Source organism: Tubulanus polymorphus, chromosome 5 (genome assembly GCF_964204645.1).
Source record: "Tubulanus polymorphus chromosome 5, tnTubPoly1.2, whole genome shotgun sequence".
NCBI lineage: Eukaryota > Metazoa > Nemertea > Palaeonemertea > Tubulaniformes > Tubulanidae > Tubulanus > Tubulanus polymorphus.
Genome location: NC_134029.1, coordinates 6,335,275 through 6,354,864, shown reverse-complemented (window position 1 = coordinate 6,354,864; position 19,590 = coordinate 6,335,275). Strand labels below are relative to the sequence as shown.

At 39.6% G+C, this 19,590-nt stretch overlaps 3 protein-coding genes across 3 annotated transcripts; 1 reads left to right on the top strand and 2 right to left on the bottom strand.

The window, feature by feature from the left end:
- Nucleotides 1-3,035: 3,035 nt before the first annotated feature.
- On the bottom strand, nt 3,036-6,363 carry LOC141905502 (uncharacterized). The gene has a single exon (XM_074794373.1). It carries the CDS (start codon nt 6,336-6,338, stop codon nt 3,036-3,038), a length of 3,303 nt encoding a protein of 1,100 aa, XP_074650474.1. The 5' UTR covers nt 6,339-6,363.
- Nucleotides 6,364-9,497: 3,134 nt separating this feature from the next.
- LOC141905303 (beta-1,3-galactosyltransferase 5-like) lies at nt 9,498-14,383 on the top strand. The gene is made up of 2 exons (XM_074794139.1): nt 9,498-9,623; nt 11,028-14,383. Exons 1-2 carry the CDS (start codon nt 9,597-9,599, stop codon nt 11,988-11,990), a joined length of 990 nt encoding a protein of 329 aa, XP_074650240.1. The 5' UTR covers nt 9,498-9,596; the 3' UTR covers nt 11,991-14,383.
- A 437-nt stretch (nt 14,384-14,820) lies between these two features.
- On the bottom strand, nt 14,821-18,774 carry LOC141905780 (acylglycerol kinase, mitochondrial-like). The gene is made up of 13 exons (XM_074794808.1): nt 18,608-18,774; nt 18,446-18,485; nt 17,895-17,974; nt 17,738-17,813; nt 17,449-17,547; nt 17,027-17,169; nt 16,832-16,901; nt 16,678-16,757; nt 16,179-16,363; nt 15,998-16,095; nt 15,845-15,912; nt 15,504-15,597; nt 14,821-15,182 (listed from the first exon to the last, which is right to left on the bottom strand). Exons 1-13 carry the CDS (start codon nt 18,718-18,720, stop codon nt 15,066-15,068), a joined length of 1,263 nt encoding a protein of 420 aa, XP_074650909.1. The 5' UTR covers nt 18,721-18,774; the 3' UTR covers nt 14,821-15,065.
- Nucleotides 18,775-19,590: the final 816 nt, after the last annotated feature.

The window sequence follows — 19,590 nt, the reverse complement described above, 5'->3', positions numbered from 1 at the left end:
TTGATAAATATGATTTTCAAGGGAAATTGCTGAAGAAAGTTGCCCTTGGCAAATGCAATATGTGAAATGTAATGAATTTCCCAAATATTTCTCTGATTTGAGGAATATTTTTCAAATTCCCAAATATTTCCAAACTCGGAATTATTATTTCAAAATTCCCAAGTTTTTCCCAATTTCCCTGTTCTGTGGGAACCATGTGATCGGTCCTGACCTGGAGTACCATACCGAAAGTGATATTCAGGTGTAGTTCTAGGATGTGCATTTGAAAAAAATAATCATAAGACACACTAACATGATTGATCAGGTTGCATGCCGGTCGTGCCATCCTTGCCAGCTTCTGCGTCACGGGCAATTTTACATTTTTTCAACTTTTCCGGTAATCTACAATATATAATGTACACAGAATAAGACATGTCGTTCAGCGAAAATTAATTCTCAACATTCAGTTTTTAGGAATAAAGACTTATAGAACAAGAGGATAGAAAAATAATACCGATAATCGATCAAACTCAACTTACTCGATGCAAAACCTAGTGCAACTTTTCAAATCATCGAAACCCCGTTTCAGATTCTTTCCACATGATTTCTGAGCTTCGCAGACATCGGTGTCCACGTTGAGGAAAAATCTATCAGTCTCTGGTTCTGCGCAGTTAGTTGCTTGTTCGTTCTTCGGAGGTTTAGCCCCACATCGCCTGAAAGAAACAAATAAGGTTATTTTATCCGCGATCACACGAGCGTTTTGGCCCGGAACAACTGTTCACACGGTTGCCAAATGTTCCTGTTTGGCCCTAGCCAGATTTGGCCCGACCAAAACCGTCGAACCGGGACCGAACGCGAGCCCGATCCGTGCCAATTTGACTCGAGTCAAATTTTCTCCGCGTGATCGCGGCGGAATTTTGGATGACACGTAAACCTAATCGATATTGATTTCTCATAATGTAAAAAATGATTGTTATACCTTTTGATAAATCCGTATATGAACTTGTGAGGTTTGTTTTTCCTACCAGCTGCTGGTCTTCCTCCGCATACAAGCGCAACTGATAATACCACCTGAAATGAGCACGTTTAAGCACATACTGTACATATATTTGCGTCAGTCTGTGGTTTAGTTTCACGATCGAATATTTTTATGATATTCTATCAACCCTATTTCACACCAACGATTAGGTCACTAACTAATATTTAGACACATTGATTTCACTTGCCGGACAAGAAATATTGATTTCCCCATGGACGTATAAACTAGACTAGTTTATACGTCCATGATTTCTCATATAAAAAAAACTTACCAGACAAAGTGTCAGTAAACCTTTCATTGCAACGGTCATTTTAAAAATGTTTACTTCGGATTGATCTCATGCTTCATAAGGTTCAAGAATTTGGCTAAAAACTTGGTCCAAGTTCAAATAAAACAATGACGATGTTCAGGGGTTTAGTTTAGTTATAAGCAAACCTCATGCAGAGAGAGTGGACAATGGAATTCATGAGATCAGTTTTTGAACCGTGAACAGAGAAATCCATAAACAACACCTTGACTACGGCATAAGGTTCAAATAAATAAAGAAGACAATTTTAATTAGATCTATACGACCTTTCTGTCACCTGTATGGCGTCGTCTTTAAGTTCACGCTGCATGGACACTGATTATTGATGAAAGGAAATTTGATAAAGTTGTATATACAAGTTCCGTTTCTGCGAGTCCCGTCCTATACAAACCAAATCGAGCGAATGCGTTAAGCGTTCTGGGAACATATTTTCTGGAATTTCTGAAAAAAAAGAAATATTAACATGCATCTCGAAACGACCAGCCCCGTATTACACAGCCTCTTTTTGGGTGGGTGCGAATTTAGATAAGGCGGGATTTATTTGGCGGTAAAAGCGAGCGCCATCAAAAGTGGGACAAACTAGCGTGGGGTTTAGGGGTCCTCCCCAAGAAAATTGTTGGTCAACCAAACTTGTAACCTTAATCGAAATCATTTTTCTCTGAGATATCAAAATCATTCCAATTTGTCTTTTATCAATGGAAATAGCCACTTATTAATCCAACTCACTGGCAAGCTTCTAATTCATTTAAAAGAGTGGACCTGAAATCACAAAAAGTCGATCTAAATCAGTCCTTTTCTTTTAGCCTGTTTAGAGACGGCCAGGCTACCCGAAAACCGGTCACTTTAAAAAGTAATCACAATACCTTATACGTCGATTCCAGATGGGAAGGGTCCCGGTGTAGGTCTACAGTTGCCTTCGCGCGTCCACTGTGGAAAGCGATGCCTATGGGCCTTCGTATGGTTTAGGTCTATTGATGTGTGGTGGAGTGACTATCACCACAGAGAGTTGACCAGATCCGAAGGAGTAAAGTCGAAGAGCGTGTTGTATTTTGTGAATCTAAACAGCATCTAACTTTATTACTACAGTATAGGGTTACAGTATAGTACACATGGCGCGAAACAGCAACCAATCATATAAGAGAGACATCAACGAATCATATAAGAGAACCAACACATGTCGTTCTCGACACTCCGGGGGCGGCGGTAAGCGCCGAATTTGAAAGTTTACTCTAAGATAACATGTATCGCATTAAATTGAAAGATATTAATAATCACTATACTAAGTAATAGTTTCACGTATGAAATTGAATCGCCATAAGGGCTAGAAATAGGGACATTGCGTTGTGTTGAATAAATGAGTACATAAAGAATATTATATCTATAGAAAGCAAGTTAACATCGTATCGAATAACATTTAAATTCATTAATCCGCTTTATAGTAATAATAAGTAATTCCCAACACCAAGAGTGATTAAACGATATTTCAAGTCCTTTCCGGTAAAGAAAAGTTTCGAAGCGAACGCGTTATTTGTTTAAGATCGGAAACGATTAAAGTTCAGAAAACGCGTAAAAACGATAACGTGTTTGACCTCGCGGCCGACGAAGAATTTAACGTAAACACGCATGCAGAATCACGTGATGTAAACACAGTCGAGTAAAAAGGCAATGATAGCCTACGCATCGGTTTCATACATATAATCCAGACACAGTTCAGTCTTTCAATAATTTCGTCCAATTTCTAATCTTTCGCTGAGCGTTGGCTGCGGCCAGCCTGGTCGCACGCGTTTTCGGTTGATTTGTATCGGTATTCGTACCGGTATCCGATGAATCATCGACAGATTTCGCGTTAATTTCCAGCGGATATAATTTCGATACGGGTCGGTTCGTACGGCCGGTACTTGTTCGAATATCCGCTGATCGCACAAGTCCATCGGCGCTAACGTTTAATTTCTCGACGAGTGCCATACGCCAGTGTATTCGCTTCTTGTTGTCCTCGTGCACTAAAACAATGTCGCCAGTTTTTATTTTGTTTTCGAGTTTCCCGTTGAGTTTCGCACGTTCTCTGAGCGCTATCAAGTATTCACGGCTCCAACGTCGTTTGAATGAACTCAAAAGTTCTTGCAACGTTTGATTACGGCGTTGAATATCGGTATACGAAACGTTAAAGTCCTGATCATTTAGATCAATGTCCTCATACGGCAACAGAGTTAATTGGCGACCGCATAACAGTTGTGACGGAGATAACGGAAGAGGCTCGTCTTCCGTACTATACACATACGTGAGAGGTCGATCGTTGATCGTAGCCTCAATTTCACACAAGAGAGTTCGTAATTCATCGTCCGTGACGATGCTTCTACCGAGAATCTTTCTGAGGCATTCTTTCGTTACGCCTATCATCCTTTCCCAGAATCCCCCGAACCAAGGGGCTCGTTTGGGAATGAATGTCCATCTGATTCGATTGTTCGCCATATATCTCGCGACGATCGGCGAATTGACGATTTCTTCTATCTCTACGCAAGATTTTAGAAAGTATGACCCGTTGTCACTGATCAGTTCATGCGGTAACGATCTACGCGAAACGAATCTCCGGAATGCTCGAATAAACGCGGCAGGTGTCATATTAATGACTGATTCGAGATGGACTGCTCGCGTGGTGGCGCATGTAAACAGACAGATGTAACGTTTATGGCGCTTGTCAGACGTGCCTCTGACCCAAATTTCGCCGGAATAATCTACTCCGGTAAAGGGCGGAGCATCCGTAACGCGCGAAACTGGAAGTGGTGGTGGTATAGGTCTACAGTAGGCGGAGCCTCGTACTATAGCGCACGTAACACATTTCCTGAGAACTGATTTTACGACTTGTCTAATTTTCGGTATCCAGTATCTTTGCCTGATAGCAGTAACAGTCCCGCCGATTCTTAAATGTTTACACCTCCTGTGGTGAAACAACACGATCAAACGCGTAATATGGTGATCTGGTAAAAGAATGGGAAATTTGGCATCGTAGGGTAAAGACGAATTTTGCACACGACTGCCGCATCGAATAAGTCCCCTGTCATCGATAAAGATTTTCAGTTGTTTGATTAGGTTACCGCGTTTGAGTTTCTGGTCTGTCAATTGATTCAATTCAGATTTAAAGTATGTTTTCTGTAAGTCCATGACCCATTTGTTTTCTGCTGTTTTTATCTCATCGGCGGTGAGTTCCCCGCTAACCCGATCGGCTGGATTCCTCAGATTATGTAAATATCTGAGGAAATAAGCGGTAACACGCACGAGTTCGGTCAACGATCCATATTTTTCCGGATCAATGATCTTTAAGATACCCGCTTTTTCTAACTTTTCGTGTTGTATCGACATGGTAGTCTCGTCGACAGATTCATCAGTTTTAATTTTGTTATCGGCTTGAAATCGCGAGACTGGCCAATCGCCGACTTTCAACCAGTCGGGCCCGTGCCACCATAGTGTTGAATTGGCCAGTTGATGAGTGGTTATACCGCGTGTTAGTAGATCCGCTGGATTATCTTGAGTCGGTACGTAATTCAATTCCACATCGAGATTGTTTAGCTTCAAGGAGTTTATCTCGTGCACCCGATTTTGAACGAAACACGGAAGTCGATTTTCACTCCTAGTCCAACTTAGGACTATCTCGCTATCGGACCAGATAATCGCTTTGCTGAAATTGTAGCATGGATTAAGCGCATCGAAAGAATATTTGATCAAACGGGCGCCGACGACGGCGGCCATTAGCTCGAGGCGCGGTAACGAGAGCTGTTTAACGGGTGCAACTCTGTTTTTCGCTATGACAAGCGCGGTGTTTTTCCCTTGACGTAGATAAACGGTGGCTCCGTAGCCACGTGAACTCGCGTCCACAAAGCAATGTAACTCAGTATCGGTATCCTCCGACGGCGCAGAAAAATACTTTCGGTTAATCGTTATTTTTCTCGCATTTTGTAGATCGCGGTACAAAGTTTTCCAGTTATTGCTCACCTCGTCTGGTAATAATTCATCCCACGAGACATTCGCTTTCCATAATTCTTGGATGAATATTTTTGATTTGATGTGAACCGGCGATAACAGTCCTAACGGATCATAGAGACTCGCCACGCTCCTGACGATTTCGCGCTTCGTAATAATTTCTGGTTCGCTATGCTCGATCGCTTGCTTGTATTTAAGCCTGTCCTGATTGACATCCCACAGGAGTTCTAGGTTGTTGACAACGTCATGTCCGTTCAATAAGTTGTCTTTACTCGCAATATGTCTGAGGTTTTCGTTGTTACTAGTCCACTCACATAGTTTAAATCCTGCGTCGGACATCATCCGATTCGCGTTATGGTAATAATCGATTGCTGTCGATTCGTCTTTCACCGACGTAACGACGTTGTCTACGTATATGCTCGATTTCATATCGTTAGCTACCGTGCTCTTATCTTTGTCCAAATGTGATTTTATGACGGCATTGAGAATAAACGGCGAGCACGCTGCTCCGAATAATACAGATTTAAATTGATACGTAATGAATTTGCTTTCGGGGTCGTTTGGATCGCTTAGCCAGAAAAATTTCGTGAATTTCCGGTCTGGCTCGGCTAGGCCCACTTGAAGGAAGGCCTTTTCGATGTCGCTACTAAGTCCAACGTCGCATGTACGAAAGTTCATCAAGATCGAACCAAGATCGTTAAGCAGTAGCGGTCCTTTTTCCAGGCAGTCATTTAAACTCGGAGACTGACGCGTACGGAAGCTACAATCGTAGACGACGCGAATTGGTGTTGTAGCTGAGTCTTTCTTCACCGAGTGGTGCGGTATATAATGCCCTTCGGATTCGTTTTCCTCGTGGATCGACTCGATGAATCCACGCGCTATTTGATCTTCGATAATTCGATCATAGATTTTTCGGGTATCGTTATTTAGTTTCCTGACCATCGCTCGCGTTCGGTTGGCTGTGTTCAGTCTATTGGTCGGTAATGGAGGGTGTTCCGGCCTCCATGGTAGCTGCGCAACGTATTGGTTTCCCGCCATTTCGATACAATCCGTCGCGTAATTTTCAAACGTAAGTTCTTCGTTTATCGGGTGTTTTATCCCGAGTGTTTCGACTCTCCAAAAGTTTTCGAGTTGGTCTCGTTCATGAGTATCATCGGTGAGGATAAAGTTCGCGTAGTCACGACGATCGTGACTCGAATTTTTTAGCGGACCCGAAAGAAGATTCCCGCTTACAGGGTGCGCCAGTTTCAGACCCGATAGATAATGCAAATTACGTGTATCTTTGATGTGACTACTCATAGGTGTCGTAATGTTCGATTTTACGAGTGCGCTTATCGGCACGTCTCCAGTTTCGGTTTTAATGGCTAACTTGACCCGGTCGTATTTCCTTTGTTTAGATTTAGTATCTCCGAAGATCGAAAGATTCAGTATTTCGCTCGACTCCGGTTTCAAGTTTAATTTCACGGCTGTTTCCTCCGTGATCCATGTTCGGGTCGAGCCTTCATCAAACAATATGCTGACGGTCTCGGAGTTTTGCTGTTTTTCATCAGTAATTTCAGCAACAGCTGTCTTTAAGACGACTGGCGTCGATACGGTGATTGAGTCTTGTGAATTTAGCACGCTGATGTACATTTGCCTGTCATCGCATCGCGGGTTCTGATCGTTATGACCAGCTGATTGTGGTTTTTTGCCGCATAGAGATGTATGGTGTTTATCTGAACATACGGAACAGCTATAGCGTGACCTGCAATCTCTGGCTTTGTGATTTTTTCTCAAACAATTTCGGCAGAGATTTTCTCTTTTCACTATATCCATCCGTTTTTCCAGAGTGTTATAGATCAGACAATCCCTTGATTTGTGGTCTTTCTTGCAGTAGTTACATTGAATTTTATAATTACGGTCTAGACGGCTTGTTTGATTTCGTTTTCTGTGATGAATTAATAACGACGTGTCTGTGGTTTCGTCTTCTGAATCGCTGATGAGCACACTTTGAATGGCTTGTCCTGCCAGACCCGCTTGAATCTCTTTCTGTAACGCTTTCTTCAATTCAGTTAAATTCCATGCTGAATCACCATGGTCGCGTGTGATCTGAGTTTTAATTCCCGATGGGAGTTTCTCGAATATGACTGGAATCAGGAGATCCCCATAGCTTTCCTCGGTCTTACCGAGAGATTTTAGACCCCTGATATAGCCTTCCAGTTCATCGTAGAACTTTTTCATCTGTTGTACATTTTCGCGTGGTTTTGGCAATTCCCACAATGCCTTCATATAAACGTTGATCAATTTATGAGTTTGTCCGTACCTGTTTTTCAAGAGTTCAATGGCTTCGACGTAGTTGTTATTGGTCAGTGATAAGCCCTCGACGCATCGGGCCGCTTCTCCGCTGAGTTGCGCACGAAGATACTGGAATTTTTGGATGTCGTCTAATCCGGTATCGTTGTGGATAGCTGATTCGAATGCATCTATAAAGCCGATCCATTGTAGTAAATCCCCGCTGAATGTCGGTAAATGTAACTTAGGTAGATTGACTTGCCTTGATTTGTTGTTAATCGGTTGATGGGTTGTCGTTGTCGTCGGTTTCGTGTCGTTATTGAACGTTTCAATAAAGAATCTATACTTTTGTATTTCGATAATCCGTTCGAATGCGAAATCATCTGCTTCTGCGATAGATGATTGTAGATTTTCATCAGGCGTCAACGAGAGAATTGTTTGATCTAGTTCTTGGATGAGGTTTAGCTTTGCGACCGCTGATGATATGATTGCTACCAGATCTTGAACTTCGGCTAGGCCTACTTCTGTTGATCCGGATTTTAGGCTCTGGTAGACCTCTTCTGCACGATTGAGGTATTTAGATAACTGCCCTCGGTGGGCCAACCGAGATGCTGTAGGACGCTTCGTTTGGTCCATTTCGTTTTGACGCTCAGTTTTGTCATTCGCATTTTTCGATGTCGTCGACATAATCCTGGTCACGGCACCAAATGTGGTGGAGTGACTATCACCACAGAGAGTTGACCAGATCCGAAGGAGTAAAGTCGAAGAGCGTGTTGTATTTTGTGAATCTAAACAGCATCTAACTTTATTACTACAGTATAGGGTTACAGTATAGTACACATGGCGCGAAACAGCAACCAATCATATAAGAGAGACATCAACGAATCATATAAGAGAACCAACACATGTCGTTCTCGACATGATGCTGTCGTAACTCCTCGTCACTTCCGTTGTTTCGTCAAACTAACTTCGTCAATCTGCCAATCGTCGAATTTTCTATGAATATCACTGAGTTGTCGTAGAAATAGTGTATGTAACTACTACTTATTTTTACATGAATAGATGTTAAGCAGTTGAGTAAAAATAGCAATGTAATCGACCGATGGAGCAATAACCAAACGACGTTCACATTTTATCCAAAATCGAAAATCCAGTACACGCACACTGTAGGCCGAATGTTGTGAACCCGCTGTGCTCGAGGCAGTCCATCTGTAAATGCGGCATCTATACAGCTCAGCAGCAGCTGCTCTCTCTATAATTTGTGCAGTTCGATCAAGGGCGTCTCTGAAATAAGATCGTAGTATGCTACATCAGTACATGGACGTATAAACTATACAGTCGATTGGACAAGGGGATGATATATACGCTAACTGGTAATCCAGAGGCTATGTGCCAATAATGGAGAAGGTAAACTATTGAAAGGGCACATGCCCAATAATGGCATCCAGATTACAATATATTCTACGGCATACACTGGCGGTACTGATACTGGTTACCAACCAACACCTGAACAAATATTGTGAAAATCAGGGTGGACATAGCTATTTTAGGCAAATTTAATGACACCGATCTAAGCCATGTAGGCGTTACGCGATTAGAATTAGAAGTTTGTGCGTAAAATCCGATGGTAAGAATTAACCCGCACCATATTATTGCCGTCTGCTGCAGCGAATTTAAGACGTGGAATGTGTACTGTGAAAATGCCATCGGATTAAAAGACGCCACTGGAAGAAAGTCCACATAAAACTGCCACAAGTGTTGGTAAATCAAATGCCATCAATGCTTTTTTTCTTAAACAAAGGAGATACAAAAGGCTACAGTTTCACAGGATTTTTACTTTTTACCGGCCCGCCGGAGCGGTCCTATTTCAGTATTTTTCCTTGGTTTGATCCACGCACAGCTTTTTGCCTGAGTTTTTCCCGTAGAATGCGTAGCGTAGCTACGACTACGCGCCATCGTCATTTTTTTGTTAGTGATTTATAATGTGAATCTCGCTTATCACTCCTAAATTCTCTATCTGAGAAGATGATTACACGCAGCTGGAAACGTTCTGTAAGTTGTACGATTGTACTATTTAACCTTTTGATACTGATGTAATTAGATCGTTTTTTATAAGAAATCTCGTCAGCACTATCCAGGAGGCGCCACTGTATGTATGATTCATTTTTTAATATTTTCATATTTCTGTATCCACCATCATCATCATCACATCAGTTTGTAATAAACGTTGGTCTTGGAAATTTTCAATCGTTTGTCAATTGTCTCACAGTAGGAATAAACCAGGAATAACATGCCACCAGTGTTTTTTTCAGTGGTGTAAACAAAGTGTGTCAAAGAATGATGATAAAATGCTACATTTTTCACAATTCTACTAACTGGACACGTAGGAATAGACTAATCTAGGCTAATACATTAGGAATTTGCTACACCTATCATGATAAATCAATTGTGAAGATAAGATAAGATTGGCAATAGGCAAATGGTCTCTGCTGTGATAAGTGAACTATTATTGCTGGGTATGACAGGTTCATGAGATAACCAAGAGGGCATTAGACATGCACACCAAGGTATCGGTATATGTTTACATGTATACTTGATTTATTTTGTAGGGGGGCTGAAATTTGTCAAATCTGGGCATAGGGGCATGTAACAAAATGCGGAGGGTCCTAAAGATCGAAAACAGTATTCTAGGTACCATACTACAACAAAAGGGGACTATTAGGGTGATACCTAGGCTTTGATTCGGGACCCCCAGCATTATGTGAAAGCCTCTGTGGAGAAAAGCCTCTGTGAGTGGTGTCTGTGATATAAATATATAATTCATAATATATTTCGTGTATATATGAAATATGAGGTTGGTATATATGCTATCTAATAGTGTGTGAACATTGTTTGGCATGTAAATGTTTGGCATGTAAATACGAATACCGGTAAGTGGATGTGTGAAATAAAGTCCTGCATTAAACCTATCACGCACACACACACACACACACACACACGCACAAAACGTCTTGTGTTTTCCTGGGAATGTGGTATTTGGTGCCATTTTCGATCAATCAATGAAAAAGTTACCGGTAATACTAATTTGATTAAGGCCAAAAAAAATTGATACCTTGTTTCTCCGCTCTGCTGAGCTTAAATGTTGACCCGGCCGGCCGCCTATCTACCCTATACATTACTTTTTTTAAAATCGTGATCAATTTCACCATAACAGACCCGGCCGCTATAGAAATGAACTGTTTATAAATTTTATCATATTTTACAAAAATGACCTGGCCGCTGCGGAGAAACAAGGTATCATTTTTGTTTAGCCTAATTGACTGAGATCAGGTAGGCCTAGGCCTAGTCGACAGGTGATTCATAGGACAGTGGTAGCTTCGATTTTAATGTGACGAGCCCCTGTGCTTGAAGCAAAGACTTTATATTTTTGATATTTACCATCTCCTCTATTTTTAGGTCACTCCCGCGAGAATTCGTTGCATTTGTGTTGTAACCGCATGCGGACTCTCCTTATTGTTGATTCTTATGATACCATTTAACCATGGACCAACTCCTACGCGTAGAAGCCTCGAGTCTCCCTATCCGAAATCGGTTGATGGCTTTGAATTTTCTATGCCTAATATCGGCGTTTGTTCGAACAGTTTTGTAGAAATAGTCGTTATCGTAATCAGTGCCGTGAAAAGGTATGAACAACGGCAGCTAATCAGGGGATCGTGGGCCCAGTGGAAAAACGACAAGTACAAAGTTGTGTTTTTCATGGGTAAACCCGGTAATGGTACTTCGCCGAACGGATTGGCGAATGAAGCGGAAACGTACGGCGATATCGTACAGGCAGACTTTCGCGATACATACTGGAATTTAACGATGAAAAGCGTGTTGATGTTGCGTTGGTTGAACGAGTATTGCCCAGACGCGAAATATGCGATGAAGGTCGACGACGACGTATACGTTCATATACCGAACTTGGCGAATTCGTTGGAAGAAACTTACAAGCTGCATCGACAGTTCTTCCTGTGTCGGGTACAGTATCTCAGTATCCCGAAACGGTATAGGAATAGTAAATTTTACGTGTCGTACGATGAATGGCCGGAGACCTTCTATCCGAATTATTGCATCGGCGGCGGCTACTCCTGGACGAATTCGTTAACCAGACGCTTATATTCATTCCACAAACGATTCCCGATGTTTCGGATGGAGGATGTTTACGTGACGGGGATTCTCGGACGCGCTGCCGACGTCGTTCATCTCGACAATCACCTCATAGAAGCCGATATTCAGTCGACTTTGCCGAATAGTTGCGAATTCAAAGATATTATATCGTATCACGGACTACCGAAGTCTCGATGGTTAGAAATGTGGTCCGATTTACAAACGTTCAAACCGCTGTGTCGGACCCTTGATTTTTTAAAAATGATTTAGTGCCGTAGTTTTTGATAATGTGCAGGGGCCGGTTTTATTGACTGCCACAGGGTTCATAGTCTCCATGACTAGTCTCATTCCATGACTTTCAAGCACCTTTTTGCCCCCAATTCAATGACCCGATTCGTTGATCAAATTGACAATAATAGATCACAACTAGCTGACTTTGACTATTAAATGTATTAGATCAAAATACTTTGAAATATATTTGGTAGAAATGTTAGCTTCTCCCATGTTACTAATACTGAAACTTCGATGTCATATTTTACGCCTGGCTTCCCTTACATCTTCACATTTATCAATCCATTGGCCAAGAATCCTGAAATCTACATCTTCCAGGCATTCTTATGATCAGTTGATTTTAAAAGCTGTAACGGTGAACTTGCAACTTTGACCTTCAGATGATAACTAATGACTGATCTAGTAAAAGCCATTTGAAAATTTATCTCAGCAATAATTAAACTAGTACAACTGCTAATTTCAAATGAAAAAGTCATTGAGAACACAAGCAGCCCACTCATGGATCATGAAGGATCATGCTTAACGTTTTGCCTATAGCAAATTACATTCAATTGGAATATAAATTAGACAGTGTGTTACCATTATTTTTGCATTAACCAGACAGAATCATTGTCTTCATTGTAGTTGAGATAAATTAAGACAAGTGTGAACTAGACCTAACAATACAATGATCAGATCTGATAATGTATAATGCCGAAGCTATAGATTATCTGTGACTAAAAACTTCAAAATCTATTCGCTATCAATGATCATGACCATGAATTTTTTTTTTTTCAAGTTATAAAGATGTTTATGATCATGAATCAATGACTTTAGAGGCAATTCAACGACTTTCAAGGCCTTGAATTGACCCATTCCCATTTCATGACTTTCAATGACCACTGTGAACCAGTCACTGGTATTACCTTAAATCCAGGGACTAACTTAATTCATTTTCAATGAGTTAGCCCCCGGGTTAAAGGAATTACTGGTCTATAAAACTGAGCCCTGTAGGGTCCTGATAAAGTACGAAACTACGAAATATGAAACGAAATTACGAAATATGGAGCGAAATTACGAAACGAAATTACAAACCTACGAAATTACGAAATGGAAATTTTTTTGCCAGTAGTGCTAAAATACGAACCGAAATACGAAACGAAATGGTCACATTTCAAACACACGCCCTCAACTTTTAAGCTCCTCAGCAGAGGAGAAACGAGGTATCAATTTTTTAGCCAAAACACTGCAGGATATATTTTAAGGCACACTTCGTTCTCTAACCCGTAATTTATTAATCGCTACCTTCCAGTTGTATATGAGCATGCGCAGATCATTCTCCCTGATGGCATCGCTAAACCCAGTCGCGGCACGGAACCCTGCCACACTAAACCGGGTGCGCATGTTTACGCCAGCTCCACGAATCCGTTGCTATAGCGCCAAAAATTACAAAATTTTCGTTTCGTATTACATTTTATACTTAAGCAGGACCCGCGAAAAAATGACCATTTCGTTTCGTACTTTAGCATTTCTTGATTTTCGTTTTGCATTTCATAATTTCGTTTCATAATTCGTAATTTTGTTGCATATTTCTTAATTTCGTAGTTTCGTACTTTAGAAGTACCCAGCCCTGTATGGTAGCGATAGATTGGTGAATCATTTAAAAAGAGTGAAATTTTCCTCCTATCTTTGGATTCCATACGAATCCACTAGTTTTCACCAAAAATTGGAAAACCATGTATATACCAGTGACTAAGCATGTCTTTCATGATTTATATACGAGGAAGTTTTTACATGTACATATCTAATGTTTCTATTCTTTTATGTGCCTCAATGAACAATGAACCCAAATTCGTTATATATACGTTGCATTTTGACAATTTTTTCTTAATATCTTTTTATTGTTAATAAGCCTTTTTGTTGGTTTACGGATATTGTTAGCGATAGTAGAGTTGGTATTGAGCCATTTATGTAAAATCGGGTGAATGTGGGCATTTGTTTCATTTGGTATTGGGCCTAAATGAGGACATGCAAAACCTTTGTCGATGACACGGTTGGCTTTGTTAAAATTCGTTGAAAAAGTTTTTGTTTCAGGAATTTCAGCAAATTATGGAGAAACCTCAATTGAAAAACGAAATGGCAAGCATTTCATTCGACTAGGTACTTACTGTACATGGGTGGTTCGCTTATAATATGTTATAAATATGATTAGGCTATTTTATTTAGTATCTAAACTAGTACCTATGGCAATCTCATAGAGTCCTGGATTAGATTTCTCTAGTCTTAGGCCAAAGATTACCTTTGTTCATGGGTTCCGACCAACCCTGTAAAAAGTGCTGACCGAAAATATTTTATGGAATCACTGGACGATAGCATATTTACGGAGAAGCAATTCCATGTCTCAGCTTCTGAAAATCTAATAAAATATATTTTACGTATACATCTGCAGTCAGTATCGTTTCATTGAATACATGTAGTTGATTGACCATGCCTTTGCGCCCACGCGAGTCCATTTCAATAGACTGTTACGCTCACTCCCCAGTATACTGTACACTGTAATTAAGAGTGTAATACACACTATAAACACTGCTTGCTAAAATGCACGCTCAGGCCCTGCTGATACTACCCTTGGTTGAAGAGAGTTCGGGAGTGATATCAGACCCCTGGCAAGCGAGGATGTGACGAGTCTCAATGCCATCAGGTTCGATTTTATTGGTTTCGCATAATAAAATCTAACAGCGGAAAAGACCATCTTCAAAGATTAATCTTCGAATTGTTAATATCCGGATCGATAAAAACAAAATTGAAAAGAAACTTTTTATATCCTAATGGCAATTTATTCACTTACAACAATACACACGTGAAATACACAATACATATGTATGCATTAACACATTAGTATTCTCGAGCACCACCCAAAAAAAACAATACAGCATCTGTACATTGTACCAGAATATTTTGCTCTACCCTATTAGTAATATTCATTAAGAATGAGGCAGTGCGTTGGTTTTTGGCAGTAAATCACTTATGACATTACAATTATAATAGTATCCTTAAACTAAATGTTAGCCATCATCAGCTACCCACTGGTTGAGGTGGACAGAAGAAATGCAGTTTATCCCTAAGTACGGATATTTGAATCGGTTTAGCTTCGAATTGTTCTCCATCGATGTGAAACCATTCCTCTGCCTCCTACAAAAAGGATTAAAATGATTCATTGGTAAAGGGTTTTAATACAAGGCAGTATTTGATAACACTTCATTCCTTGAACACTAATATCCTGGCTGTTGATGAAAATTTGTTATGAAAAGGACATGAAAATTCATTAAACAGAAATAAGAGTCGTGAAAATCACAAAATGAATGGCAATATCCTCAATTCTAATTGTTTATTTTGATGAGTAGTGCACACTACCACTACCTCTTAAATAATACATGGTGTAGTCATCAATATATATATATATATATATAAACATTTCAGCAAAAAGAAAATGACTTCAGTCCAATAACTCACTTGTTTTACTTCTGGTTGTATTGATAATTTGCCGACTCTCTGCTTTGATTCAGTACCACATGATTCATATGGTTTTTTCTCTATTTTCTTCCATCTGAAAGTGAACACAAACTTTTTTTTGTAGTTTTGATGTTATGTTGGATGCTATCAACTGTCCGATCACAAAAATCAAGCTGATTCTGCTGAACATCAATCGCCACACAGGTCAACCATCCTGATTCGGGATGGGCTCACTTTTGGGCTGCAGAAGCGTTTGGGGGGTATATACATACCCAATACCATATATCAAAGCATGACGAAAACATCCCTGACCCAACAGTGCTAGATTGTGTGAAACATACCCTTGCTGGATGAATGCTGTTCGAGATAAAGTTGGATGGACTTCTGTTTCAATAGCTTTCGCAACATTCTGAAGAAAACATGATGAAGTAATATCATACAATAACAGCATAAATCAATTCCCGCATATAGGCCTTCATGTATTTTCTTCTTACTTGTGGATCGAAATTACTGGATTTAGCCGTAAATTGAAGTCCATTGATCTTACTGCTATATTCCACTCCACAGTCTTCATTGACCACTTTAGAGAAATCTGCAGTACATGAAAACTGGGACGTATGATTTGGTGAACACCAATAACAACAGGTTCAGCTTGTTCATTATAAATTTTCTCACCTTCATATCTTGGCTTGGAAAGTATATGCCACCATTTCCACTCGGGGGGTTGTCGGCATTTATTGCAGCCCGAACAAGGATTACTGTACGTAACATCAGCGACGACTTCTAGTGGCCATTCACGTGAGAATACGGCGTGCTTGATGTAAGCCCATCTTCTCCTGATTGGTCCTAGAAACCAGATACTACCAAGGAAAAGGAATTTCCATATTTTTCAGGGTTTTTAAGAAGAATTAGTTTCTAAGATCATCAATCTTACTATTGTATAAGATATTGAATTAAAAGTGAGTAGATAGTATAACTGGAACGCATGAAATTTGAATTTTTCAACCCCCCTCCCCCTCTGAATGCAAAATCGGCTATTTTTTCATATACATTAAGCATTACAGTACGCAATTGCACTGACCCCTCCCCTAATGCGTACATAATAAATGAAAACCAATAATGACCCCAAAAGCAAGAACTACTTATACGATATGTTTCATCGGTTCATTCTTACCCTTTGTAATATTCTTCTGTTTCTTTGTATTTACCCCATTCGAGGCCGCTCAATGCGTACACCGACTTTTCATCATCCCCCTTAAAAACATGATTGAATGGGTTGAGAAAAATTAGATTCGTATTCGGTTAAACTTGCCAAAAAAAAATCTCACCTGAACATGAAGAACATCGACTAATTTTGTAGCGCCTTTGATAACTGCCATTGTACTTTCAACTAAAAACCTGCAGATAATGAAATCAATTTCGAATCAAAATTTTAACATTGCATAAATGACTGTGGATTCATCACTTGGCCATTGGCATACAATTCATTAATCATTGTTTTGGCGCCTCGTCAAAATACATACTTGACGTGTTCCTTCGATCTGTGGTACCCGAAGAGGAGACTGGCGAAGTTGTTCGTTTCACCGACAGGTAAAATACCGATCGGCAGCGTTTTATAAAGAGGTTTATCGTCGAGATCTTTACGCCGCAGCAAACCAGTAATTACCTGCAATTTAATCAATACCGGTATGATTGTTTAGACAATCTTGTAGGAAATCGAGTTGAATTTGACTGCGTTTTCACATTCTGTATAATGATTATCTTAAATTGATTGTATTCTCTATTTACATAAAGCAACATTCCTATACATTGTTTAATGTTATCACAGTTACATGAATTCAAAATTTCCAGTATTTCATGAGTGATTTTTCAATATTCCCGCATGGAAAAGGGGTCGGTCTCTAACGTGTCAGTCTCGGGACGTTTATATCGATTCAATATTCACCTCCTGCAACGTTCCATCACCGCCAGCTACTAACACTATGTCACAATCTTCCTTTTCGATAGCTTCCATGTATTTTTTTGCCTGGCCTTCATATTCAGTCTAAAGAAACCGTATTAGTCAAAATGAATCATTGATCTATGACCGAAGGCTCCGCACAATTGATCACTCATTTAGAATAATCGGTAGTATTTGAAAATTTCAGTTAAATCTAATTGAGAACTGCTTAACTGTGTCCTGAAATCAGATCAAAACCTCAATAACAGACTAAATAATTTCTTGGATTATTCACCTTGATGACTGCAACTTCATACCCGGCTAGGGACAGCAATGGAAAAACATTTTTCTCAAACAACTTCCTTGCTTTTCTAAAATGAAGAACGCAATGCAGAGGTGAATTGCTCCTAAAAAGAGCGGAAAATCCATGAATGAGGGGGAGAATTTATTACCCATCTTTAGCGGCAGGATTTAGGAAGACAGTAACTTTTGTTGGTCTCTGACTGCGACCTAAACCCACATCACCGTACGACTGAAATAAATGATATTACAATATGAAAGCAAATGTAAATAGTTGTAAGCTGAGGATATACCAAAAAAGTATTTCTCATCAAATCAACCCAGCCTAGTCAGTAACCTGTCCGTGGTTTAGTTTCATGATCGGATATTTTCACAAACCACATTTGGTATAAGCCCATCCGATTATAAAAAGCTTACCACCAACGATTAGCCTAGTTAACTAACTAAACCCAGCCTAGCCCAGAATATTTGATTCACAACTCGCGGAGAGGCTCTACCGAATATCAAAATTTCATTTCAGGTCAAGGGCTGAGCCACAGGGACTTGACACAAAAGGATTTTGACCCCAGTATCCTAGGTACTATATATACAGTATTTTTATATATAGTACCTAGTCCTAGGTCTAGGTCTAGGATACTGGGGTCAAAATCCTTTTGTGTCAAGTCCCTGTGGGCTGAGCTTTTCTACTTTTCTCATCTTGTACCTTTGCTTCTAAACAATATTGCCTTCTTAATTCGGCATCACTGTAAAAAGAAAGAGAATATCGTTTAGCCTATGCGTTTATTCAATAATTGAAGTCAAATTCGTTACATTTCGGTAATTAGTACCACCACAATTAACTGACAACCGGCGAATGAAAACTTACGCAGATCTGCCTTGATACCAGTTGTATCCCCATAGAGATAACCCAGCAGCGAATACTGTCTTTTTCCAGTTATTCCGTATAGTTTTCAAACCGTTGACTACTTTTGAAGCCATTGTGGTTTTGTTGATTTATAAAATGTATTTCTTACATTATTTGTTGGCTAATGTCGCTTGGCCAATTTAAGAAATGTTGAAATCATCCGCGAAACGGAAGTAATACCGGAAAAACAAAATGGCGGCATTTTGAACCGCAGATGGGATAGGGTATGAATAAGAATCAGAATATGTATACTTTTACGTGTCGAGAAAAGAGAATACATGTAATACGTATTACGTGATATATATGTAATAGATGAAATCGAAGTGACGGACGCCTCGTCACAGCTTGATTAAATTTTTCATAGTAAGAAATATAGCGATTCGGGAAAACAACCTCAACTGCTCAAGTACCTCAAGTACGGGGTAACGAAAACACTCAAAATATTGTCAGTGACAAGGAACACACTTAAATGTTGTTAATGAAACTGGAAAGAGAATCAACTCAAATATTTCATATTGAAATTGTACTGTAGTTGGACCAAAGCATTAAATTAATGAAGAAATTAAATCAATTCTTAGTCAAAACTTGGAAAATTGAAAATTAATGCCAGAGTTAAGGGGTGGGAGGAAAGAAGATGAAACTGTAACTCCGTAACTGTAAGTTTTGATTAATTTCTGAAATTTGGGCTTATAATATAAGCCCAAATTTCAGAAATGAATCAAAACTTAGTTTAAACTTACAGAATCAAACCTCATAATTTTCTAATCTAATTATAATCTAATCTAATCTTAATCTAATTATAAGATCAAATGAAATTTAATTTTTTAATTTTTGCGAGAAAAAAACTTGAATAATTTCTTATAAATTAGGTCTCGGTACCACTGTCTGCTAAAAAGATTATTCTTTCGATTTAGATAAAGTGTCATTTTTTAATGGTTTAAAAC

What these genes read in the sequence shown, in the direction of transcription:
- LOC141905502 (XM_074794373.1), bottom strand. Translation starts at nt 6,338, where the DNA reads ATGGCGGGAAACCAATACGTTGCGCAGCTACCATGGAGGCCGGAACAC.
- LOC141905303 (XM_074794139.1), top strand. Translation starts at nt 9,597, where the DNA reads ATGATTACACGCAGCTGGAAACGTTCT. An exon ending in CACGCAGCTGGAAACGTTCT is followed by an intron (nt 9,624 to 11,027) that starts GTAAGTTGTACG and finishes CTCTATTTTTAG; the next exon opens with GTCACTCCCGCGAGAATTCG.
- LOC141905780 (XM_074794808.1), bottom strand. Translation starts at nt 18,720, where the DNA reads ATGGCTTCAAAAGTAGTCAACGGTTTGAAAACTATACGGAATAACTGG. An exon ending in ATGAAGTTGCAGTCATCAAG is followed by an intron (nt 17,548 to 17,737) that starts GTGAATAATCCA and finishes CGGTTTCTTTAG; the next exon opens with ACTGAATATGAAGGCCAGGC. An exon ending in TTCCAAGCCAAGATATGAAG is followed by an intron (nt 16,096 to 16,178) that starts GTGAGAAAATTT and finishes CATGTACTGCAG; the next exon opens with ATTTCTCTAAAGTGGTCAAT.